Source organism: Rhinatrema bivittatum, chromosome 10, assembly GCF_901001135.1.
Source record: "Rhinatrema bivittatum chromosome 10, aRhiBiv1.1, whole genome shotgun sequence".
In the NCBI taxonomy this organism is placed as follows: Eukaryota; Metazoa; Chordata; class Amphibia; order Gymnophiona; family Rhinatrematidae; genus Rhinatrema; species Rhinatrema bivittatum.
Genome location: NC_042624.1, coordinates 52,950,153 through 52,969,421, shown reverse-complemented (window position 1 = coordinate 52,969,421; position 19,269 = coordinate 52,950,153). Strand labels below are relative to the sequence as shown.

The following is a 19,269-nucleotide window of genomic DNA, read 5'->3' as shown; positions in this document are numbered from 1 at the left end:
ATGAGCATATACGGTCCCATACTTAAGCCAATTCCAGCTTCCCTCTCATGCCTTTCTATACTCAATCCCTCAACTGTGTTCCCGCCACTAAGCCCTCTCTAAGGGCTTAGTGGCGGGACCTATCTAAGCCCTCTCTGTCCCAAGCATGTTTAGATTTGGACTATCTGTTGTACATACCTGATTCCATCTATCCAATGGCCCATTTATAATTTCAAGTTGTTAGCCCTGTTCTTTAAAAAAGAAAATTACAAAATGGAAAAGTTTTTCCCCCTACAAAAAATTTCATGCTCAGTGTTTGCTCTTCCCACTTTTTTTTGGTTGAAAACAACTCTTAACTAGGGTGTCCCATGTGTGGGGCCATAATTATTTTATTTATTTATACACACTTCTATTATGCTATCTGCAAATCTCAGCAGAATATAAAAAACATACAAAATAAAATCAGACAAAAAATATAACAATACTAAACAGCACTAATAATTAAGGAGCAAAAGCTACCGGAAACCTGAAAGGTAGAGGCCGAAGGGAATCACATCAGTCAGGGAAGGCCAGGGTAAACAAATAAGATTTTAGCAGCGTCCTAAAATGAAGCAGGTCCTTTTCTGCTCTGATTTCCAGTGGGAGACTATTCCATAGCGCTGGGCTCACAATAGAAAACCCGGCAGTGACGCTGAAGGCAGCGGAGGGCTTACCCGGCTGCAGCAAAAACCGGCCTGTGCACCGACACTGGGGGCAGCGGGGAAAAGCACTACAGACGCTCCCCCCTCCCCCCACAAAATGAAGAGGAAGCCGGGAAGTCGCTGGCACCAGTTTGGCGAACCCGCCTACTGCTTGCCCATCACCTGCCCACCATCACAGTTAAACCCGGTAGCGACGCCGAAGGCGCTCGCACAAAGGAGCACAACAAAGAAGCTTGCCCCTTTGTGCACCCTTTCGTGTGCGCTTGAAGTGCAAGCCAAAAGTGATTATACCATTACTTTCTGACCCCTGGCTGGCTTTACTAACATAATGGAACAAATATGCCATATTGAACTCACACGAGAACAAGGTCTATATGGAGTGCTAAGAAGGAAAGCGGGAAAAAAGAAACACAGAAGGAACACAAAGATGATCCTCTCCACAGTAAGTAACAACTCCTCCTCACTCTCTTCCTGCTTCATGTTTACTGTGCTCCTATTGAATGCTTAATCTGTATAAAAAAAAAAAAAATCCCACTAATTAATGATCTGCTAGAGGACTTCAACCTCTTGATTTGCTGCATAACTGAAACCTGGCTGAATGACAAAGACAATGTGCTATTGAACCAAATATCCAAAGTTAACTGATATATTTCATTTTCCAAGACTCAAACGAAAAGGTGGGGGGTTATTAATGATGAGTAAAAAAAAAAAAAGAACTCAAGCTAATACCTTACAAGGTAGAGATTCACCCACCATATGAGGTTGCAATTCTAAAATCTCCACAAGTAAACAAAGGACTGGCCTACTCTCTCCCAGGCATACTCCAAAAAGATTGCTCGTCTGTGATCAAATTATTTGTTCAAATGTTCCATCACCAGAATTTACATTAATTGTAGGCGACTTCAAATTGCAGGAGGATCTTGTGAGACTGGAAGATTGGGCGTCCATTTGGCAGATGAAATATAACATGGACGTGCAAAGTTATGCATATAAGGAAAAATAACCCTTCCATACCAGGAAAATGAGCTGGGCGTCTTAGTTGATATTACATCGAAATCATCGGCTCAGTGTGTTGTGGCAGTCAAAAAAGCAAACAGAATGTTAGGAAGGGAATGGCAAATAAAACGAGGATGTCACAATGCCCCTGTAGTACTCCATGGTGAAATTGCACCTCGAATACTGTGCAATTCTTATCACCATGTGTTAAAAAAGATATAGTTGCACTGGAGAAGTACAGAGGACAACCAGAATAATAAAGGGCATGGAACAGGCTCCCCTATGAGGAAAGGCTAAAGAGTTAGGGCTGTTCAGCTTGGAGAAGAGATGGCTAAGGGAGGATATGATAGATATTTACAAAATTATGAAAGGATTTGAATGGGTAAATGTGAATTGGTAATTTACTCTTCTGGATAATATAAGACTAGAGGGCACTTCATGAAGTTAGCAAGTGGCACATTTAAAACAAATTGGAGAAAATTCTTTCAATCAACGCACAATTAAGCTCTGGAATTCATTGCCAGAGGATGTGGTTAAGGCAATTACTGTAGCTGGGTTTAATAAAGGTTTGGATAAGTTCCTGGAGAAGTCCATAAACTGCTATTAATCAATAGGGAATAGCCACTTCTTGATGCTGGCTTTAGTAGCTTGGGATTTATTTAATGTTTGGGTCCTTGCCAGGTACTTGTGACTTGGTTGGAAACAGGATGCTGGGCTTGATGGACTCCCTTGGTCTGACCCAGTGTGGTATATCTTATGTTCTTGCTAGTCTATGGAAAATTATACATGAAATTGTGTTCTGCACAGCTATTACAAGTAGCCTAGTGGTTAGAGCAGCAGCTTGAGAAGCCAGGGTTCAAATCCTGCTGATGCTTCTTGGGTAAATCAATTTATGTTTCATTGCTTCAGGTGCAAATTTAGGGCTTAATTTACTAAGGCCTTTTTCTCACTCTGTGTCTGTGGGAAAAATGCTTAGTAAATCAGACCTCTGAGGTGAATTTTCAAAGGAGTTATGCACACAAAATTAGTGTATACGTACGCACATAAGTAGCTTGTACTGCATATGTGCTATTTTAAAAACTTCAAATATATGTGCATATTTTTACTTTCATATGCACAATTACCTGCCCCAAAAAAGGGCTGTCTAGGAGCATTCCAGGGTGGGGCTGAGCAGTGCATATGTAAGTAGCTATTTTGTAAGAGACTTATGCAAATATACATGGTAATTTATTCGCACAATTTTACAACTGCAAGTGTATATCAGACTGGTCTGTTGTAAAATATTGGTGGAGTGCGAGGTCTGGGTGAACTGGGGAGAGTTGAGACTGAAGAACAGGGAGGATCTCGATGACCTGGAGAAGGATAAAATGGTGGAGGAACTGGCAAACTGATGATTTCAGTTACACACGCATGTTTTAAAATATACCGACTTACACACATAAATCAGGTTTCACCCAAGCAAACTGTATATTTTCTTCATGCATAAAATATATAAGGGTAACTTTTAAAGGAGTAACACATGTAAATGTAACATTACTAGAGATGTGAATCGGAAACGGAATCGGTTCAGATTCCGGTTCAAATTCACATGTGGGTTTTTTTTCATCGGGCCCGATCGCGGTTTTGTTTATCGGCTGCACCCGAGCCGATAAACAAAAAACCCACCCCGACCCTTTAAAACTAACCCCTTAGCTTCCCCCACCCTCCCGACCCCCCCCCCCCCAAAACTTTTTACAGGTACCTGGTGGTCCAGTGGGGTTCCCGGGAGCGATCTCCCGCTCCGGGCCGTAATCCCACTCCCGGGCCGTCGGCTGCCACTAATCAAAATGGCGCCGATGGCCCTTTGCCCTTACATGTGACAGGGTATCTGTGCCATTGGCTGGACCCTGTCACATGGTAGGAGCACTGGATGGCCGGCGCCATCTTATGCTCCTACCATGTGACAGGGGCTGACCAATGGCACCGGTAGCCCCTGTGACATAGTATGGGCAAAGGCTATTGGCGCCATTTTGATTACTGTCAGCCAACGGTCCAAGTGCAGGAGGTCACTCCCGAACCCCTGCTGGACTTTTGGAAAGTCTTGTGGGGGTCAGGAGGGTCCCCCAAGAATTGCCAAAAGCCCCTAGTGGTCCAGCGGGGGTCCAGGAACGATCTCCTGCACTCGGGCCATCGGCTGCCAGGAATCAAAATGGCGCCGATAGCCTTTGCCCTTACTATGTCACAGGGGCTACCGGTGCCATTGGTCAGCCCCTGTCACATGGTAGGAGCACAAGATGGCGCCGGCCATCCAGTGCTCCTACCATGTGACAGGGTCCGGCCAATGGCATGGATACCCTGTCACATGGTAAGGGCAAAGGGCCATCGGCTCCATTTTCATTAGTGGCAGCCAACGGCCTGGAGCGGGAGATTGCTCCAGGGACCCCCACTGGACCACCAAGTACCTGTAAAAAGTTTTTGGGGGCGTCGGGAGGGTGGGGGAAGCTAAGGGGTTAGTTTTAAAGGGTCAGGGTGGGTTTAGGGGTTATTTTTGTGTGCCGTTTTTCCCGCCCTCCCCCAAAATGATAAGAGAACCCCCACGATCAATATCGTGGGGTTTTCCTATCGTTTTGGGGGAGCCCCCGATTTCTGACGATTTTGAAAATATCGACGATATTTTCAATCGTCCGAAGCCCGATTCACATCCCTACATATTACTGTAGCAATTTTCACAAACCATTTGTGTGTGGAAAGTGCACTTACATGAGTAAAACCTATGGACAATTCAATGGCGTATATTGTAGCAATTTTCAGATGTCTACTTACAAGGATAAGTTGCATTTAAACCCAGTTTTTAATCTGTAAATGCTTTTGAAAATCAAGTCCATTGTATATATGATTATAAAATAAGTAGGAAAAGTATGCACTTTCATGCATTGCAGATATTTGCACATACATGCATATGTTGGGAGGGGGCAGACATAAGCATATTTTAAAATCTGCGTATACCTGATACGCACTGCTTATAAAATACTGTAGTAGAGCTCCTTGTGGCCATATATACACGAATATGGGGCTGCGGCAGAGTTGCTTGAAAGTTATCCTCTTCCAGGTGAATTTTAAGACCTGCGTGCAGGAGAACTTGTGCGCGCGTTTGCCAGCTCGCATACGTGGATGTAGTGATTTTATAACATACATGCATATATGCGTGTCTGTTATAAAATTGGCTATATGCACGTACATTTGCGCATGATTTAACATCGATGTGTACATATGCGCGCAAATGCCGCTTCATCGCGTAAGTGGGGGCGATTTTAGTAGATACGCGCGCTGACACAATTACCTGTTTCCCCAGTTTGTTCCCAGTTCGCCCCAGTAAAGGAGAGGACTTCCTAAACCCCCTAGCTAACTTGCCTCCCTTTTACTCTATTAGCCCTGACCCTTAAAACCCCATTGACTGGCCTAGTTTTTTTTGTTTCATCACTCACTCACCGTCCATAGCAGAAGTAAAGTTACACGCTAGGGACCCTGGCGCGTGCTGGTGTATGTAAATACTTGTGCACTGGTTTCATTCCTTTTTCCTGGAATGCCCATGTCCCGCCCACACCCCGTCCCTTTTATGAAAAATGTTTAATCACGTACCGGGAGATAAGCGCATACCGGGGCGCCTCTTAAATCCGTGCGGCGTGCGCCTGGCAGATACCCATGCATATCTCCCGACTTTGGCGTGCGTAAGGCTTTTAATATTGACCCATTATATTGTAAGCCATCTGGGGGCAGGGAAATAACTGCTGTACCTGAATGCAACTTACCTTGCGCTCTCAATGAAAAGGTGTTAGTTCAGTCTAAATAAATATGTAAATAAATGCTGAATGAAGTTTAAAAAAAAAAGTATTAGGACCATTCCATTTCTTAGATGCACTGAATTAGGATTATGATGTCTTTTGGATGTGGAGAGGGAGAGTCAGAGGGTGGTGGATGTGAAACAGGCAGGAGATGGATGGTGGACTTTCCACTTACTAAGTATTCAGCCTCAGTGCGAGCAGAAGCTGGACTAATAGCTTATGTGCAAGGTGGAGTTACCATGTTTTCTCTTTTCCTAGGTCCAACATAAGACCAGATAATGCAAATTCCAATTATCATGAATTCAAAATGCACACCTTTACACGTGTAACCTCCTGCAAAGTCTGTCAGATGTTGCTGAGGTAAGTGGTGCACACTACTTGTAGTCTGTGCTGTGCTGCATTGCACTGTATACTGATCAGTGCTCCTTAAAGAAGTGACAAGATATATATACATATATATATATATATATATATATATATATATATATATATATATTTAAATTATTTGTGGTATGCTTGTTCTTGGAGCATTTACTGGGATAAAATAAAATCCAAATCATTAAAGTGAATGAAAAATGTGAAGAGGCAGAATAATTTATCTTTTGGATATTATTTATGGAAAAGCACATAATTGGCATTTGATTTTAAAATGCTTATAGTGCTACCAAGGGGGTAAAAAAGAAAACCCTCCCTTGCTGCTGTGTACGAATTGTTATTATTTGAGCAGACATTTAATATACGCTGCCTAGTCGTCTTTATTCCATTGTGACACAGGGTTTAATTGTTTATTTAATGATCTCAGTGGTTCTAGGACAACAGCTTCGTTATTGTCTGCAGCGGACTGATTCACTGAAAAAAATGCTTCCCAGCAGAGTGCATTTCTCAAACTGCTCGCTGTGGTCCTTCTTGTGCAGTTCTACCTCATTCTTCCCATTATATTTTATGGGCTACGAGTAATCTTTAGTTGACATGCATACCACTTAGGGTATACTTCTTTCAAAGGCAGCCTGCTCAGCCAGTTGTTTCTTGTCTGTGTCATTTGTTCTTGTCCCCGGAGCTCATGTAGTTTGTCAGGGGTTAGGCCACATTTTCCTTCTGTACCCCTCTGCCATCTCTCTCTGAGGACCTACATCCAGAAATGAATCTTTTAACACCTAGCTGACTTTTGAAGCCCTGTATTCATGCAGGAGGGGATTTTGAATGTCCTTATCATTGCTAGGTACGCCCTCACGGTATTATGTATAGACCTTGTCGCTAAGGTAAATTGAGAATTTCCTGCAAGGTGGGTGCATGCAAAGAGGGCCACCCAGGTTTGCACCTGCTGTTTCTGTGGGCGGTAGACCAGGGGGAAAATAGCACCGTGATTTCTACGCACGCTGCCAGGAAGGCCTCCTTTTTAACACCACTAAACGTACACGTGCAGTGAAAACCTGGGTGGACCTTTAGTCACCGGGCGGAGCAATTTTCTACCAGAACCATCCCCCTGGGGAAATACCTTTTGAAAATTGCTCTCCCCATTGAAACCATTTTTGTGCAGTGAATCCTCGTGGCGCTGCAGAGTTCAACTCCGAGAGTGACTTCTTCAGTGAAACGAAACACAAATGAAACCAAGCGAGGTGAGAAGGGGTAGAAGATGCAAAACCGTAAAGGTGAATTTTAAAAGCCCAGCATGCCCAGTAAGTGGGGGATGCGCGAGTAAGTCAGACTCGTGCGTGCTGAGTGGGGAATGTGCATTTCGAGGTATGAGCTAGAGATGTGCGCATTAATACTTATACCATCTGGCTTGTGCCAAGAGCCCCTGCCGTGCAACTTTATTTCGGCTATGGATGCTGTGTTAGTTCTAAAATAAAGAAATTTAGGTAGATCTACAGGGTTTTAAGGGTTGGGGCTAACTAGGGGGGTTTGGAGGACCTAGCTCTTAAGTGGGCAAACTGGGGACGGACTGGTAAAACTGGCAATAGCACTAGTGCGTGCCCTATTAAAATCCCCTGATTTAAGCGATAGAAACGTCATTTGCATACACTTGCACGCACCCACTTAAAATTTGGCACACGTGCACACAACCAGGCTATTTATAGCATACGTGCATATACGTGCACAAGTTATAAAATAGCTGCGTCCATGGGCATGGGTCGATGGTATGGTGCCAACGTATGCCTGCGTATGTACTGTCTTAATCTTTGTGGAATATATCCTATGAAAAATAAATCTGCACCAAAGTTGCTAATCATAATTACCGTATTTTTCGCTCCATAAGACGCACCTGACCATAAGACGCACCTAGGATTCAGAGGGGGAAAATTTAAAAAAAAAAAAGGTGTGCTAAACCGGCTCTGTTCCTGGGCGTCTGTGCGTCTTATGGAGCAAATTAGGGGTGCGCATACAATTTTTTTTCCCCGTTTCGTTTTCAGGTCTGGGGAGGGCCATTTTGGTCCACTCCCCGGATCAGAAAACTTTTATCCTTCTCTTTCGTGGAAAAAAAACCAAAACCCAAAACCCCACCCCAACCCTTCAAATTTAATTAACTACAACCCCCCACCCTCCTGACCCCCCCAAGACTTGCCAAAAATCCCTGGTGGTCCAGCGGGGGTCCCGGGAGCGATCTCCTGCTCTTGGGCTGTCGGATGCCAGTAATCAAAATGGCGCCGGTGGCCCTTTGCCCTTACTATGTGAAAGGGGCTACCAGTGCCATTGGTCGGCTCCTGTCACATGGTAGAAGCAATGCCAGTTCAGTATAGGATTCATTTTATACATCAGTGTATAAGCTGCAGAATAATGACATCATGCAATGCTTCTCTGATAAAATTGTCTTATGTACCGAAACAGACTTTACATTCCTCAGATCATAATTTGTTAAAAGTTATATCTTTAATAATATGTAAATTGCAAGATACACGGAAGAAGGCTCTTCTAGTTGTAGGTCCAACTTTATGGAATCATATCCCATATGGGTTGTGCTGTTAAAAAATTACCTAAAATTTTGAAAGAAACTTAAAGCTTTCTTTTTTAATCAAGTATTTTGTTGCTGATGTGTTTTATTTATTGTTTTCGAATATTATTTATTTATTTATTTATTTTATTTAAAGATTTTTTATATACCGGGGCACTTTAGAAACATCACCTCGGTTCACAATGTAACGTAACATAGTAACAAGCTTTACAATAATTTAAGGTAAAGTAACGAGACAGATAACTAAATCAGCTTGAGAAGAATGGTTAAATAAATAACTCGAGAGGAGAGCATAGGAAAAGGGAAATTTTAACTATTAACAGGGTGGCAGGGTGTAAAAGGTGAGTGAGAGGTAGAGGGAAGAGGGGAGGGTGGGAGGAGTGGGAACAGGGATGTATGAGGAGACAGGGATGAGTTGGGGGGGGGGGGTCGGGGAATTATTGAGAAAGATAGAGGCGTGTCAGTCTAAGAGTTTAACACTCATAAAACCATACACAATATTGTGTATGGTTTTATGAGTGTTAAACTGTAATCTGCATTAAAGAATGGGCATTGAAAATTGCAGACTATAAGTGGAATGGAGGAATAACCTAGTGGTTAGAACAGCAGGCTGTGTACCAGGGAAACCAGGCTCCTTGTGACCTTGGGAAAGTCACTTTATGCTCTGTTGCCTCAGGTACAAATAGGGTGGATAACTTTAAAACATGCACAAACACACTCATATAGGCAGCTGTAAAATACATGCATATGTATTTTATATTATGCACGCATACCATATAAAATACACTTACATCTACCCAAGAACATGTTTGAATATAAAAAAATATGCATCATGTATTTTAAACATAGCAAGATAAGTTTTGATTTATCTGGCTAAGTGGTGCTTTTTAAGACTTAATCAGCTGAGGCCTAGCTTCATCATTTTGCTATAAAGATTGCAAGAATAGCGCCCGTGATAATAAAAAAGGGGCATGGTTAGGGTTTTCATGAAATGGGCTTTTGCTTGGGGGGGGGGGTGAGAGAGAGCCTCTTTATAAGGCTGTCATATAGTAACTCAGGGTGAGGTTTTGGTGGTGGCCGAGATTTGGGGGGGGGGGGGGGCAGTTTTAAATGCACAGTCAGAGGCACGAACAACACAATAGATATCAGTGAAGATACGATGTGATTTGGAGTGAAGAAAGGAACACAAAGATGAGAATTGTACATTGGATTCTCAACCTAGCTTGATAGCAGCTAGGTAGAGAGTGCAGCAAGCTAGGTCAAGAGTACATTGTACAAATCTCATCTTTGTGTACCTTTCATCACTCCAAATCACATCAAATCTTCACTGATGTCTACTGTGGTGTTCGTACCTCTGACTGTACATGTAAAACTGCCCCCCCAAACCTAGACCACCACCAAAACCTCACCTTGTTCAGAATGCCTCCTATTACAATGGTATAAATAGTTGACTAATATGTGTGCCTCCCTAGAGGCTCTCTCTCTCTCTCTCTCTCTCTCCCCTCTCCTCTCCCCTCTCCCTGTCTGAAATGGGATTTGCGATTTTTATCACACCTTATATGTGTAAATGTTGGCCCTGTTCCTAGCCCACCCCTTTTTTTATATGAGCAAATTTATTCACACACTATTATTTGTGCGTGTATTTTGAGGTTTATAAAATAGCACTTGTGCGAATATGCGCTATTTGAGTGTGCATGAGCTCATTTTTTGAGCACAATTCTTTTAAAATTCACCTTTTATATTGTAAGTCCTCTGGGGATAGGGAAATACCTATTGTACCTGAATGTAATCTGCTTTGAAGTGTGAAAAAGCAGAATATAAATAAATAAATAAGAGCTATTAAATAAATAAGGAACTCCAAACTCTATTGAATGCTTTTTCCACCTGCAATAAAAATATTACTGAATCCCCACGTTTCTTAGATTTTGACCCTCTTATAGCTAAAGTCCTGAGTATATTGTCACTAGAATGCATACCTGAAATAATGCCTGTCTGATTCCTATAATACATTTCCAATCAGTCAATGTTCACTAATATTTTAGCAAAACTTTTCATGCCCTTATTTTCCAAGGAAATGGGATGATAGGAGGCATAGTCATCTTTAGGCCTCCCCTCATTGTTATGGCCACCTCATATAATATCTTGGGATGTATATCATTCTGGAAAAGTCGAACTAAAATGGGAGCCAACATTGTAGATAATTTCTTGTAGTATTCTCTGCCAAAGCCATCTTTACCACAGGTCTTCCCATCTTTCACTTTTTTTAAATAGCTTCTGACGCCTCAAGGACTGTATTTGGGGCATCAAGTCTTCCCCTGTCCTCCACACCAAAAGGTGAATTTTAAAAGCTTGACGTGCGCAATAATTAAGGGCTGTGCGAATATGTTGGGCTGGCGCTCGCCAAGCGGATTTGAAAAGGTGACAAGAATCTACTGGAATGCGCACATCTGGGAAGATTTCAAAAGGGGCTGGGTGTGGGCATGGTCTGGATGGAGCATGGGCATTTCGGGATGTGAACCTGAGATGCGCACATAAATACTTACACGATCCGATGTGTGCCAAGGCCCCCTGCCGCGTCTTCCGCTATTGATGATGTGTAGTTAAAAAATAAAGAAAAATGGGCAGATCTGCAGGGTTTTAAGGGTTGGGGCTAACTGGGCAGAGTGCAGGCTATTAAGCCAGGGGATTTGGAGGACTTAGCTGCCGACTGGGCGAACTGGTGTATGAACCGGTGAACCTGGCAATGGTGTGGATGCGCACCCGTTATAAAATACCCCAACTGACGCAGTAGAAATGGGATTTATACAGTTAGGCACATGCCCATTTAAAACTGGGCATACATGTGCATAAACAGTGTATTTTATAACATGCGCATATGTGTGCATGTTATAAAATAGCCACGTCCCTGGATACATGCCGACGCAGAAGCATCAATGTGCTCCCGCATATCAATTTGAAAGTTAACGTCTTACTTTGTACCTCAGGCAGTGGAGGGTGGCATTGACTTGCCCAAGGTCACATGCTGTGAATCTGCCTCTTTAGGCATCAGTGGCCTACCGCCCACCATGCTGTTTGCACATGAGGTGTTTTCCTGGTTCACATTTCATAACTATTTCATAAAGAGCAAATTTATCAAAATACAATGGTAAGGTAGGGCTGATATAATGTGAAAATGCTGGGGTTGCAGATGGAGCTCTAGGTATGAGCGATCATCGCCATGCGCACTCAACAGCTGCCCCCAATGATGTTATCTTTTAATATACTAACTCGGGCATTTAGGGGGTAATATTTAAAGACATGAAGTTTGAGTGTCTAAAAGCAGCATTCATATGCATAAATAGCCTCTTTGCCTGGTAAGCAGGTTTTCAGTAGGGCTAGGGTATACGCGTACTATCATTGGTGTGAATAAATGCGGAGAAAGAGGGTGTTCTGGAGTGAGGTTTTAAAGTACGTGCACACTTTTGTATTTCATAAATGGAGTGCACACATACATCATCAGACATGTGTGCATGCTTTTACACATGTTTAAATCTGACATCTCTTTTGTCTGTAGTTTTTGGGAAGGGTATCTGGAGCAACTGGTGGAGAGTGTGGGTGAACTGGTAAAGTTCTGGGTCAATTGTATAGATCTCGATGAATTGGTGCTTGGAAGTTTGCACACAAGGAAGTATTTTCATAACTGAGATACACACATCCCTGTCTATGCACATAAACTGAGGGCTATGAGCACATGTTGCAATTATTTAACATGTAAAATATATGGATGTACTGTAATAAAATAGGTATAGAAACTATTCGGATAACTGCATTAAAGAAATGTCTGTTACTACCTCTACTACAACTATTAATTAACATTTCTATAGCCCACATAAAAAAGACAGTCCCTGCATAATACAGCTTACAATCTAATAAGACAAACATACAGGACAAGAGACTTAGGGCATTTCATAAAGTAAGACAATGGTTAAATAAAGAAAAGAAAAAGAAAGATAATGGGGCAGATATTAAAAGCTACGCACGGGCATAGATTTGTGTGCGCATGTTATAAAATCCGGGGTCGGCGTATGCAAGGGGATGCACACTTGGGCACTTTGCATGCGCTGAGCCGCGCAGCCTTCCTCCATTCTCTCCGAGGCCACTCCGAAATCGGAGTGGCCTCAGAGGGAACTTTCCTTCCTCCCTCCCCCACCTTCCTCTCCCTTCCCCTACCTAACCCGCCCCCAGCCCTACCTAAACCCCCCCCTTACTTTTAACTTAGAAGTTGCGCCTTCCTTCGGGCAGGTATAGGTTGCGCGCGCCAGCCAACGGCCGGCACGCGATCCTGGGCACAGCAGCAAATGGCCGCTGTGCCTGGAGGATCCGGCCCCGCCCCGCCTCCTTTTTCAAGCCCCGGGACATATGCACATCCCGGGGCTTGTGCGGGCCACCGGGCCTATGCAAAATAGGCTCGGTGCATGCAGGAGGGGTTTTAAAGGGTTACGCATGTATATTACATGCGTAACCCTTTTAAAATCCACCCCAATGAGGCTAAAAGCAGATAATCAGGCTTAAGATTTAAAAGCAGCCTCAAAAAGGTGGGTCTTTAGATGGGATTTAAATATGGTGAGAGAGGGAACATGACGCACTAGTTCAGGAAGTCTGTTCAGAGCATATGGTGCAGCCAAGTGGAAAATACGGAGTCAGGAATTGGCGGTAGAGAAGGGCACAGATAGGAGTGACTTGTCTGAGTGGAGTGCACAAGGAGGGCGGGTAGAGAGAGATAAAGAGGAGAGGTTGGGAGGTGCTATAAAGTGAAGGCATTTGTAGGTGAGAAAGAGGAGCTTGAACTGTATGCGGGAGCTGATAGGGAGCCAGTGCAGTGATTTCAGAAGAAGGGTTATGTGAGAGTTGCATAGCTGAATTTAGGTTAGATTATGGTGGAGAGAGATGGCTTGCCAGGAGACTTGTGAGGAGCACGTTGCAATACTCTAAGCGGGAGGAGATGGGAGAGTAGATAAGGGTTCTGGTACTGTGTTCAGAAAGGAAAGGATGGATTTTGGCGTTGTTATAGAGAAAGAAACAGCACATTTTAGCAGAGTTTTGGATATGCTTAGAGAAGGAGAGAGAAGAGTTGATGATGACGCCTAGGTTACAGGCTGAAGGGACTGGATAGATGACCATGTTATCTACCAAAATAAAGGAGGAAGAGGTGAGGTGGGCTTGGAGGGAAAGATAAGGGGCTCTGTCTTGGCCATGTTGAGTTTAAAGTGGCAGCAGGACATCCACGCAGCAATGTCAGACAAGCAGCCGAGATCTGGGACTGAATTTCTGGTGAAACCTCTGGTGTAGAAAGGTAGATCTGGGAGCCCTCAGCATAAAAATGGTACTGAAAGCCATAAGAGGAAATCAGAGTACCAAGGGAGTTGATATATAGAGAGAAGAGGGCCCAGGACAGAAGTCTACCAATTGATAGTGAGATGGCAGTAGAGGAGGTACCACCAGAGGAAATTCTAAAATTGTGGTGGGAAAGATAAGAAGAGAATCAACACAGGAAATCCAAATGAGGACAGAGTGTCAAGGAGTAGGTGGTGATGAACAGTGTCAAAAGCAACAGGTAAGTCAAGGAGGATAAGGACAGAGTAAAGACCTTTGGCTTTAGCTATAAACAGGTCATTGGAAACTTTGGCAAGGGCTGTTTCAGTTGAATATAGAGGGCGAAACATACACGTGCACTTTTCGAGCGCAGAAACGAGGTATTTTACAAACTTCCCTGTTTTGTTTGTATCCTTCAAAGATACATCATTCCAAATTATGTGCTTCTGAGTAATTTAAGTAATTCTGCTTTTTCTTCATCACCTTCAACATGTTCCTACTCTTCACCTCTTAATTTGATAATGCCACTTTTGCAACTTCTTCTATCACTAACATATCTTAAAAAAAAAATCTTGTCCCTGTTTTACTGTATTCACTGTTTTTTTAATTTCCATTTGCATCTTTGCTGTCTTGACTACTTTCCCAGTTTCTCTTACCTTTTCCAGATATTGTTGCCTGTCTTCCTCTTTCTGTGATTTTTTGTAATTTATGAATGCTAACCATTTCTCCTTACCTTTTCAGCTACTTCTTTAGAAAACCATAGTGGCCTCTTTCCTCTTTCCTTTGTTTACTTTTCTAACAAAAAGATTTATTGTCCTTATAATATCTCTTTTTAGTTTTGCCCACTTCTCTTTTACTTCCTCTGGATTTAGAATAGTACCTGGAAAAACTAAAGGGCAATTAACCATGTGACAGAGAGAGTCATATGTGTGTTGAAGTGGATGCATGAAAATTTGATATGTGTATAAGTAGGTGTAATGTTAGAGTGTAGAAAGTTTGTAGTAGTGATGGAATATATATGATTGTGATGGAGTCCTAGAAATGTATGATAGCAGATAAGGATGATTTGGCCCATCTACTATGCCCAATTTCATTCCTGGTGCAATGATATGGACCCCAGTTGCTTGCGGACTTCCCCCTTAACTCTTTGCTTGCTATAGTCATGTGTAAGTGTACTGAATGTGTGCTTTGGTACGTGGGTTTTTTGTTTTTTTTTTGGTACAACCCAAAAACGGTCAAAAAATGAAAACGAGGTCTCCCAGGGCCTCCTGCCCGCCCACCCAAAAAAATGTCAGGGCTGGGATCCCCCCAGCCCCCACTTGGTCCAGTGGGAATCTGCCGGTTTTGGCCTAGGCCCAGGCCTAAGCCTCAGCCTTGCGTAGGCCAAGGGCACAGTAGGTTGCCACGACATCGGCCTACTCAAGGCCAAGGCTTTGGTCTGACTGGAGGCCGGGTCACAATGCCTGGGCCTTGTCCTTGGCCTTGACTGGGGTCCAGACTCAGGCCCAACATCATAACCCAGCCCAGAAGCTGGGACCTGAAGCTGGGGCCTCAGCCTGGACCCAGGCCCAGGGTCAGGCTCAGGCCTTAGAGCCCAGGTCTCTGAGCCTCTTCTTGGTCCTCTTTGTTCTTCGGCCCTTGCAAGCTAAATGATGCCATCGCTGGGGTCATGCTATATATGCCATTTATATATATATATATATATGATTATATATATATATATATATATGTGCAAACGGTTGCCGGTATATAAAATTAAATAAATAAATAAATAAATATATTTATATATTTTTATATATATATATATATATATATATATGCCATTTATATATATATATATATATATAAAATGCCATTCTATTTTTTTCCCTCTCTCCCTTGCTCCGTTTCCCACCCTAACCTCATTCCCTCCTCATTCTCCTTCTTCACCTTACCTGCCCACCCTTACCCATCATGATCTTAAGTAGCTTTAAATAACAGAAATGTCTTTGGTGCAATATAGAAATTGTATCCACACTCAGAACGGTATTGTTTTAGATACTACTTAGTTTTTGTGTTGGTTTAATAGTTACATCAATATTTTAATGGTATGTTATACTTTATTGGATGGTCTACAGTCTGTTCAGCCTGTTTTCTGTCAAAACTGTTATATGGAATTTAGTTTATTTAATACCTATTAATAATGTCAATGTAAAGCCTGTTGCGAAGTTATTGTTAAATGTAAACCGCGGTGATGTATTTCTTTACATACTGCGGTATATAAAAACCCTTAAATAAATAAATAAATAAATATATCAAAATGGTGCCGTCCACTGGGGTGTATGTGCTAAACAAATGAATGATTCATTTCATTCAAAGGGGGGGGGAGCCCCAATTCATTTCAGGGCCCCCAAATGAAATAAATTAGCCTTATTCAGTGCATTTTGCTGTTTCATTTTAAACGAAAGCACTTCCCTAGTAGAGAGGGCAATATGATATAGGTGACAGTGATGATGTTTTGTAGGATACTGTAGGATGAAAGATCTGGGCAAGAAGATGTAGTGTTATCTCCTACAGAATAAGCAGGACTGCCTCCTTAAAATCAGCCTTTGCTAGGAAAAAATGTTTATTGGTTTGTATTGAAATTAAAGCTTTTGTAAACATTTATCTCTCGTGGCATTTGGTAGGGTAGAATGGCTTAACATTTTACCCATAAGAGGAAAAGAAAAGTATCCAAAATAATGCCATATACAGTAAAGGACCTTCTGCAGATATTCCATTCTAGGTCAAGAGTAAATATAATTGGGGTTGATGACTCTGGGTGATGACTAAAAGATGCAAGTCCATGAGTAGAGTTGAGAGCTTTAATGGAGTGTCTGAGGTGGCTGTGTCCCCCTGCATAATCCAAATATCTTTTTTGCAGCCATGCCAAATATCCTTTTAATATCCATATCTCCTTTATCACTGTTGCGGTTCAGGAAAACCCTGAGATATTTGCCTTCCAAAGCACAAAACTACAGGGGGTGAATCCAGCCCTATGTAAACCAGCAGAAAACTCTGAGTATTGTGCACAGGTGCCATATATCTTACTGAATGCATGGTTTCAGTTTGTCATCAGAACCCTGAAATAGAAGGACCCCCTAATAAGATATGCTCAGAGATTTTATTTGTTGTAGCACTGGAAATTTTCAAGGAGAACAGCAACTTGCTGTGCTCCCAATGAAAAATCTCCATTGTGGTGAGTGAACAGCATTGACATCTCACTGTGGATCCGGGCACAGTCCTGATAGGCCTGTGGTGATGGCACTTTTGTCTCATCAGTGAGAGAGATCAGCAGGCCAACCATGAAAGGATAGCTCCGCTGCTACAACTACATGCCAGCAATTTCCTGCCTAGGCCCTTTCATCTTAGGATGGGACATGTGTGCTCATGCACATTGTCATCTTTGAATATATTTTATGCTTGTAAAATAAGAGGTTAACGCAACGTGCAAAAAAAAAAATAAAATCACACTAACATGGAAAAGTGGCTGGATAAATAGATTGAGAGACTATAAAAATATCTGAATACAGTTAGTTAAGCATAATGTTGTGGAAAACAAGAAGTTTGCAATATGTTTAGTGAAAGCTATTTTTTTTTTTGTTGGTATAATGGATATTTGATTTTAGACAGCTTGTTTGCAAGGTTGTTTCTGGTACTTTTACCATGTGCATGTATTCCTTTGCTTGTATGGATGGTAGTTTGTCGGATAGAGTTTCAATAGTCAATTATATGTAAATGGGGAATAGAATGCACCAGTCATTTTTACTTATGCACATACAAGTATGCATACTGTTAGACCAACTCAGTATGTATTTATTTATTTATTTATTTTTATATACCAACATTCGATTTGAAATATCACATCAGTTTACATTGCAACAGTGGTTCTAATAAGACATTGCCTTCTTATTTTTACAATATAACTTAGGTTGAAACAATGAGCAACAGTGTTTCTTACAGAATAAATTAGAATAGAACAAGAGACAATATTAACAACATTAAAGTAACTTTAAGACTGGTTGTTACTATGTACATATTCATTTATTTAGATTTATATTCCACTTTTCACAGTGTTTCAAAGTGGATTACATTCAGGTCCTGTAGGTATTTCCCTATCCCCAGAGGGCTTACAAGTTTTTGTACCTGAGGCAATGGAGAGTAAAGTGACTTGCCCAAGGTCACAAGGAGTGATAGCGGGACTTGGACTGTGGTCTCGTGGTTTATAGCCCACTGCTTTAACCACTAGACTACTCATCCACTCCATATTCATATTAATAGAGTATCAAGGGGACCAAAGGGGGGCTTAGTCAAGGTGAACTTTTTATGATGATCAAATTGTGTCAACAGGAATCTGGACTTAGCATAATATATGTTGCTACTGGGGGCATTGTTGGTGGGGGTAGGTGAAGAGAATTACTGGATGATAAGCAGGGGGAAGGATGCTCTTCTTAGTGCAAGAGGTGGGTGAGCATTAGATTGCTGTAGGAAGGCTTTTTGAAAGAGCTATGTTTTGAGGTTTTTTTTGAAGGATTGGGTCGTGGGTTCCAATCTTAGATGTGGTAGTAGGTTGTTCCAGAGCGAGGGTCCTGCCACTGATAGAGCACGTTCTCGTATTGTGGTCAGGTGTGCTATTTTCGGGGAAGGGATTGGGAGGAGCTCGGTGTTAGTAGAGCAGAGGTTCCTTTGGGGGGTGTAAAAATGAAGGGACGTGTTCAGCCAGTCAAACTTATCATTGTAGAGTACTTTGTGAATGAGAGTTAGGGCTTTATATTGTATTCTGAATGGTATTGGTAGCCAGTGTAGGTTTTTGAGGATCGGTGAGATATGATCAGATCTTTTGCTGTTTGTGAGTGATCTTGCCACTGCGTTCTGTAATAGCTGCAATGGTCTGAGGGAGGTGGTCGGGAGGCCCAAGAAGAGGGCGTTGCAGTAGTCGTTTGGAGAATAGTATTGCTTGGAGGACTGTTCGATAGTCCTGGGTGTAAAGAAGAGGTTTGAGCTTTTTTAGCATCTGAAGTTTGAAGAATCCATTTTTTATTATTGTGTTGATGTGTTTTTTTAAGGTTTAGTTCTCCATCTAGGATGCCGCCTAGGTCTTTGAGTGTGGGAACTATTTGATTCTCCATCTGGGATGTTGTGCAGTTGTGGCTGAGAGTTGTGGTGGTTTTGTTTGTTATGTATAAAATTTCAGTTTTATTGTGGTTGAGGGAGAAGGACATTTGGGAGAGTAGCTGAGTTATCTCCTGTTCCAGAGTTTTAGGGTATTCTCAAGGGACTCTTTTAGGGAGAGCAGTATTTGGACATCATCTGCATAGATGAAATAGGATAGGCCAAGTTCAGATAGGAATGTGCAGAGGGGTAGCATGTAACCGTTGAAGAGGGTGGATGAAAGGGATGAGCCTTGAGGGATGCCGTGTGGAAGGGAAATTTGTTTAGATTCTGATGTATT

At 42.2% G+C, this 19,269-nt stretch overlaps 1 protein-coding gene across 1 annotated transcript in view; it reads left to right on the top strand.

Annotated features, from left to right (window-relative positions):
- Positions 1-19,269, top strand: part of VAV3 (vav guanine nucleotide exchange factor 3) — a 631,071-nt gene that overhangs the window by 362,966 nt on the left and 248,836 nt on the right. The window contains exon 16 of the mRNA XM_029618254.1: positions 5,756-5,857. Coding sequence (XP_029474114.1) covers positions 5,756-5,857 — 102 coding nt within the window. The remainder of the gene's footprint in view (positions 1-5,755; positions 5,858-19,269) is intronic.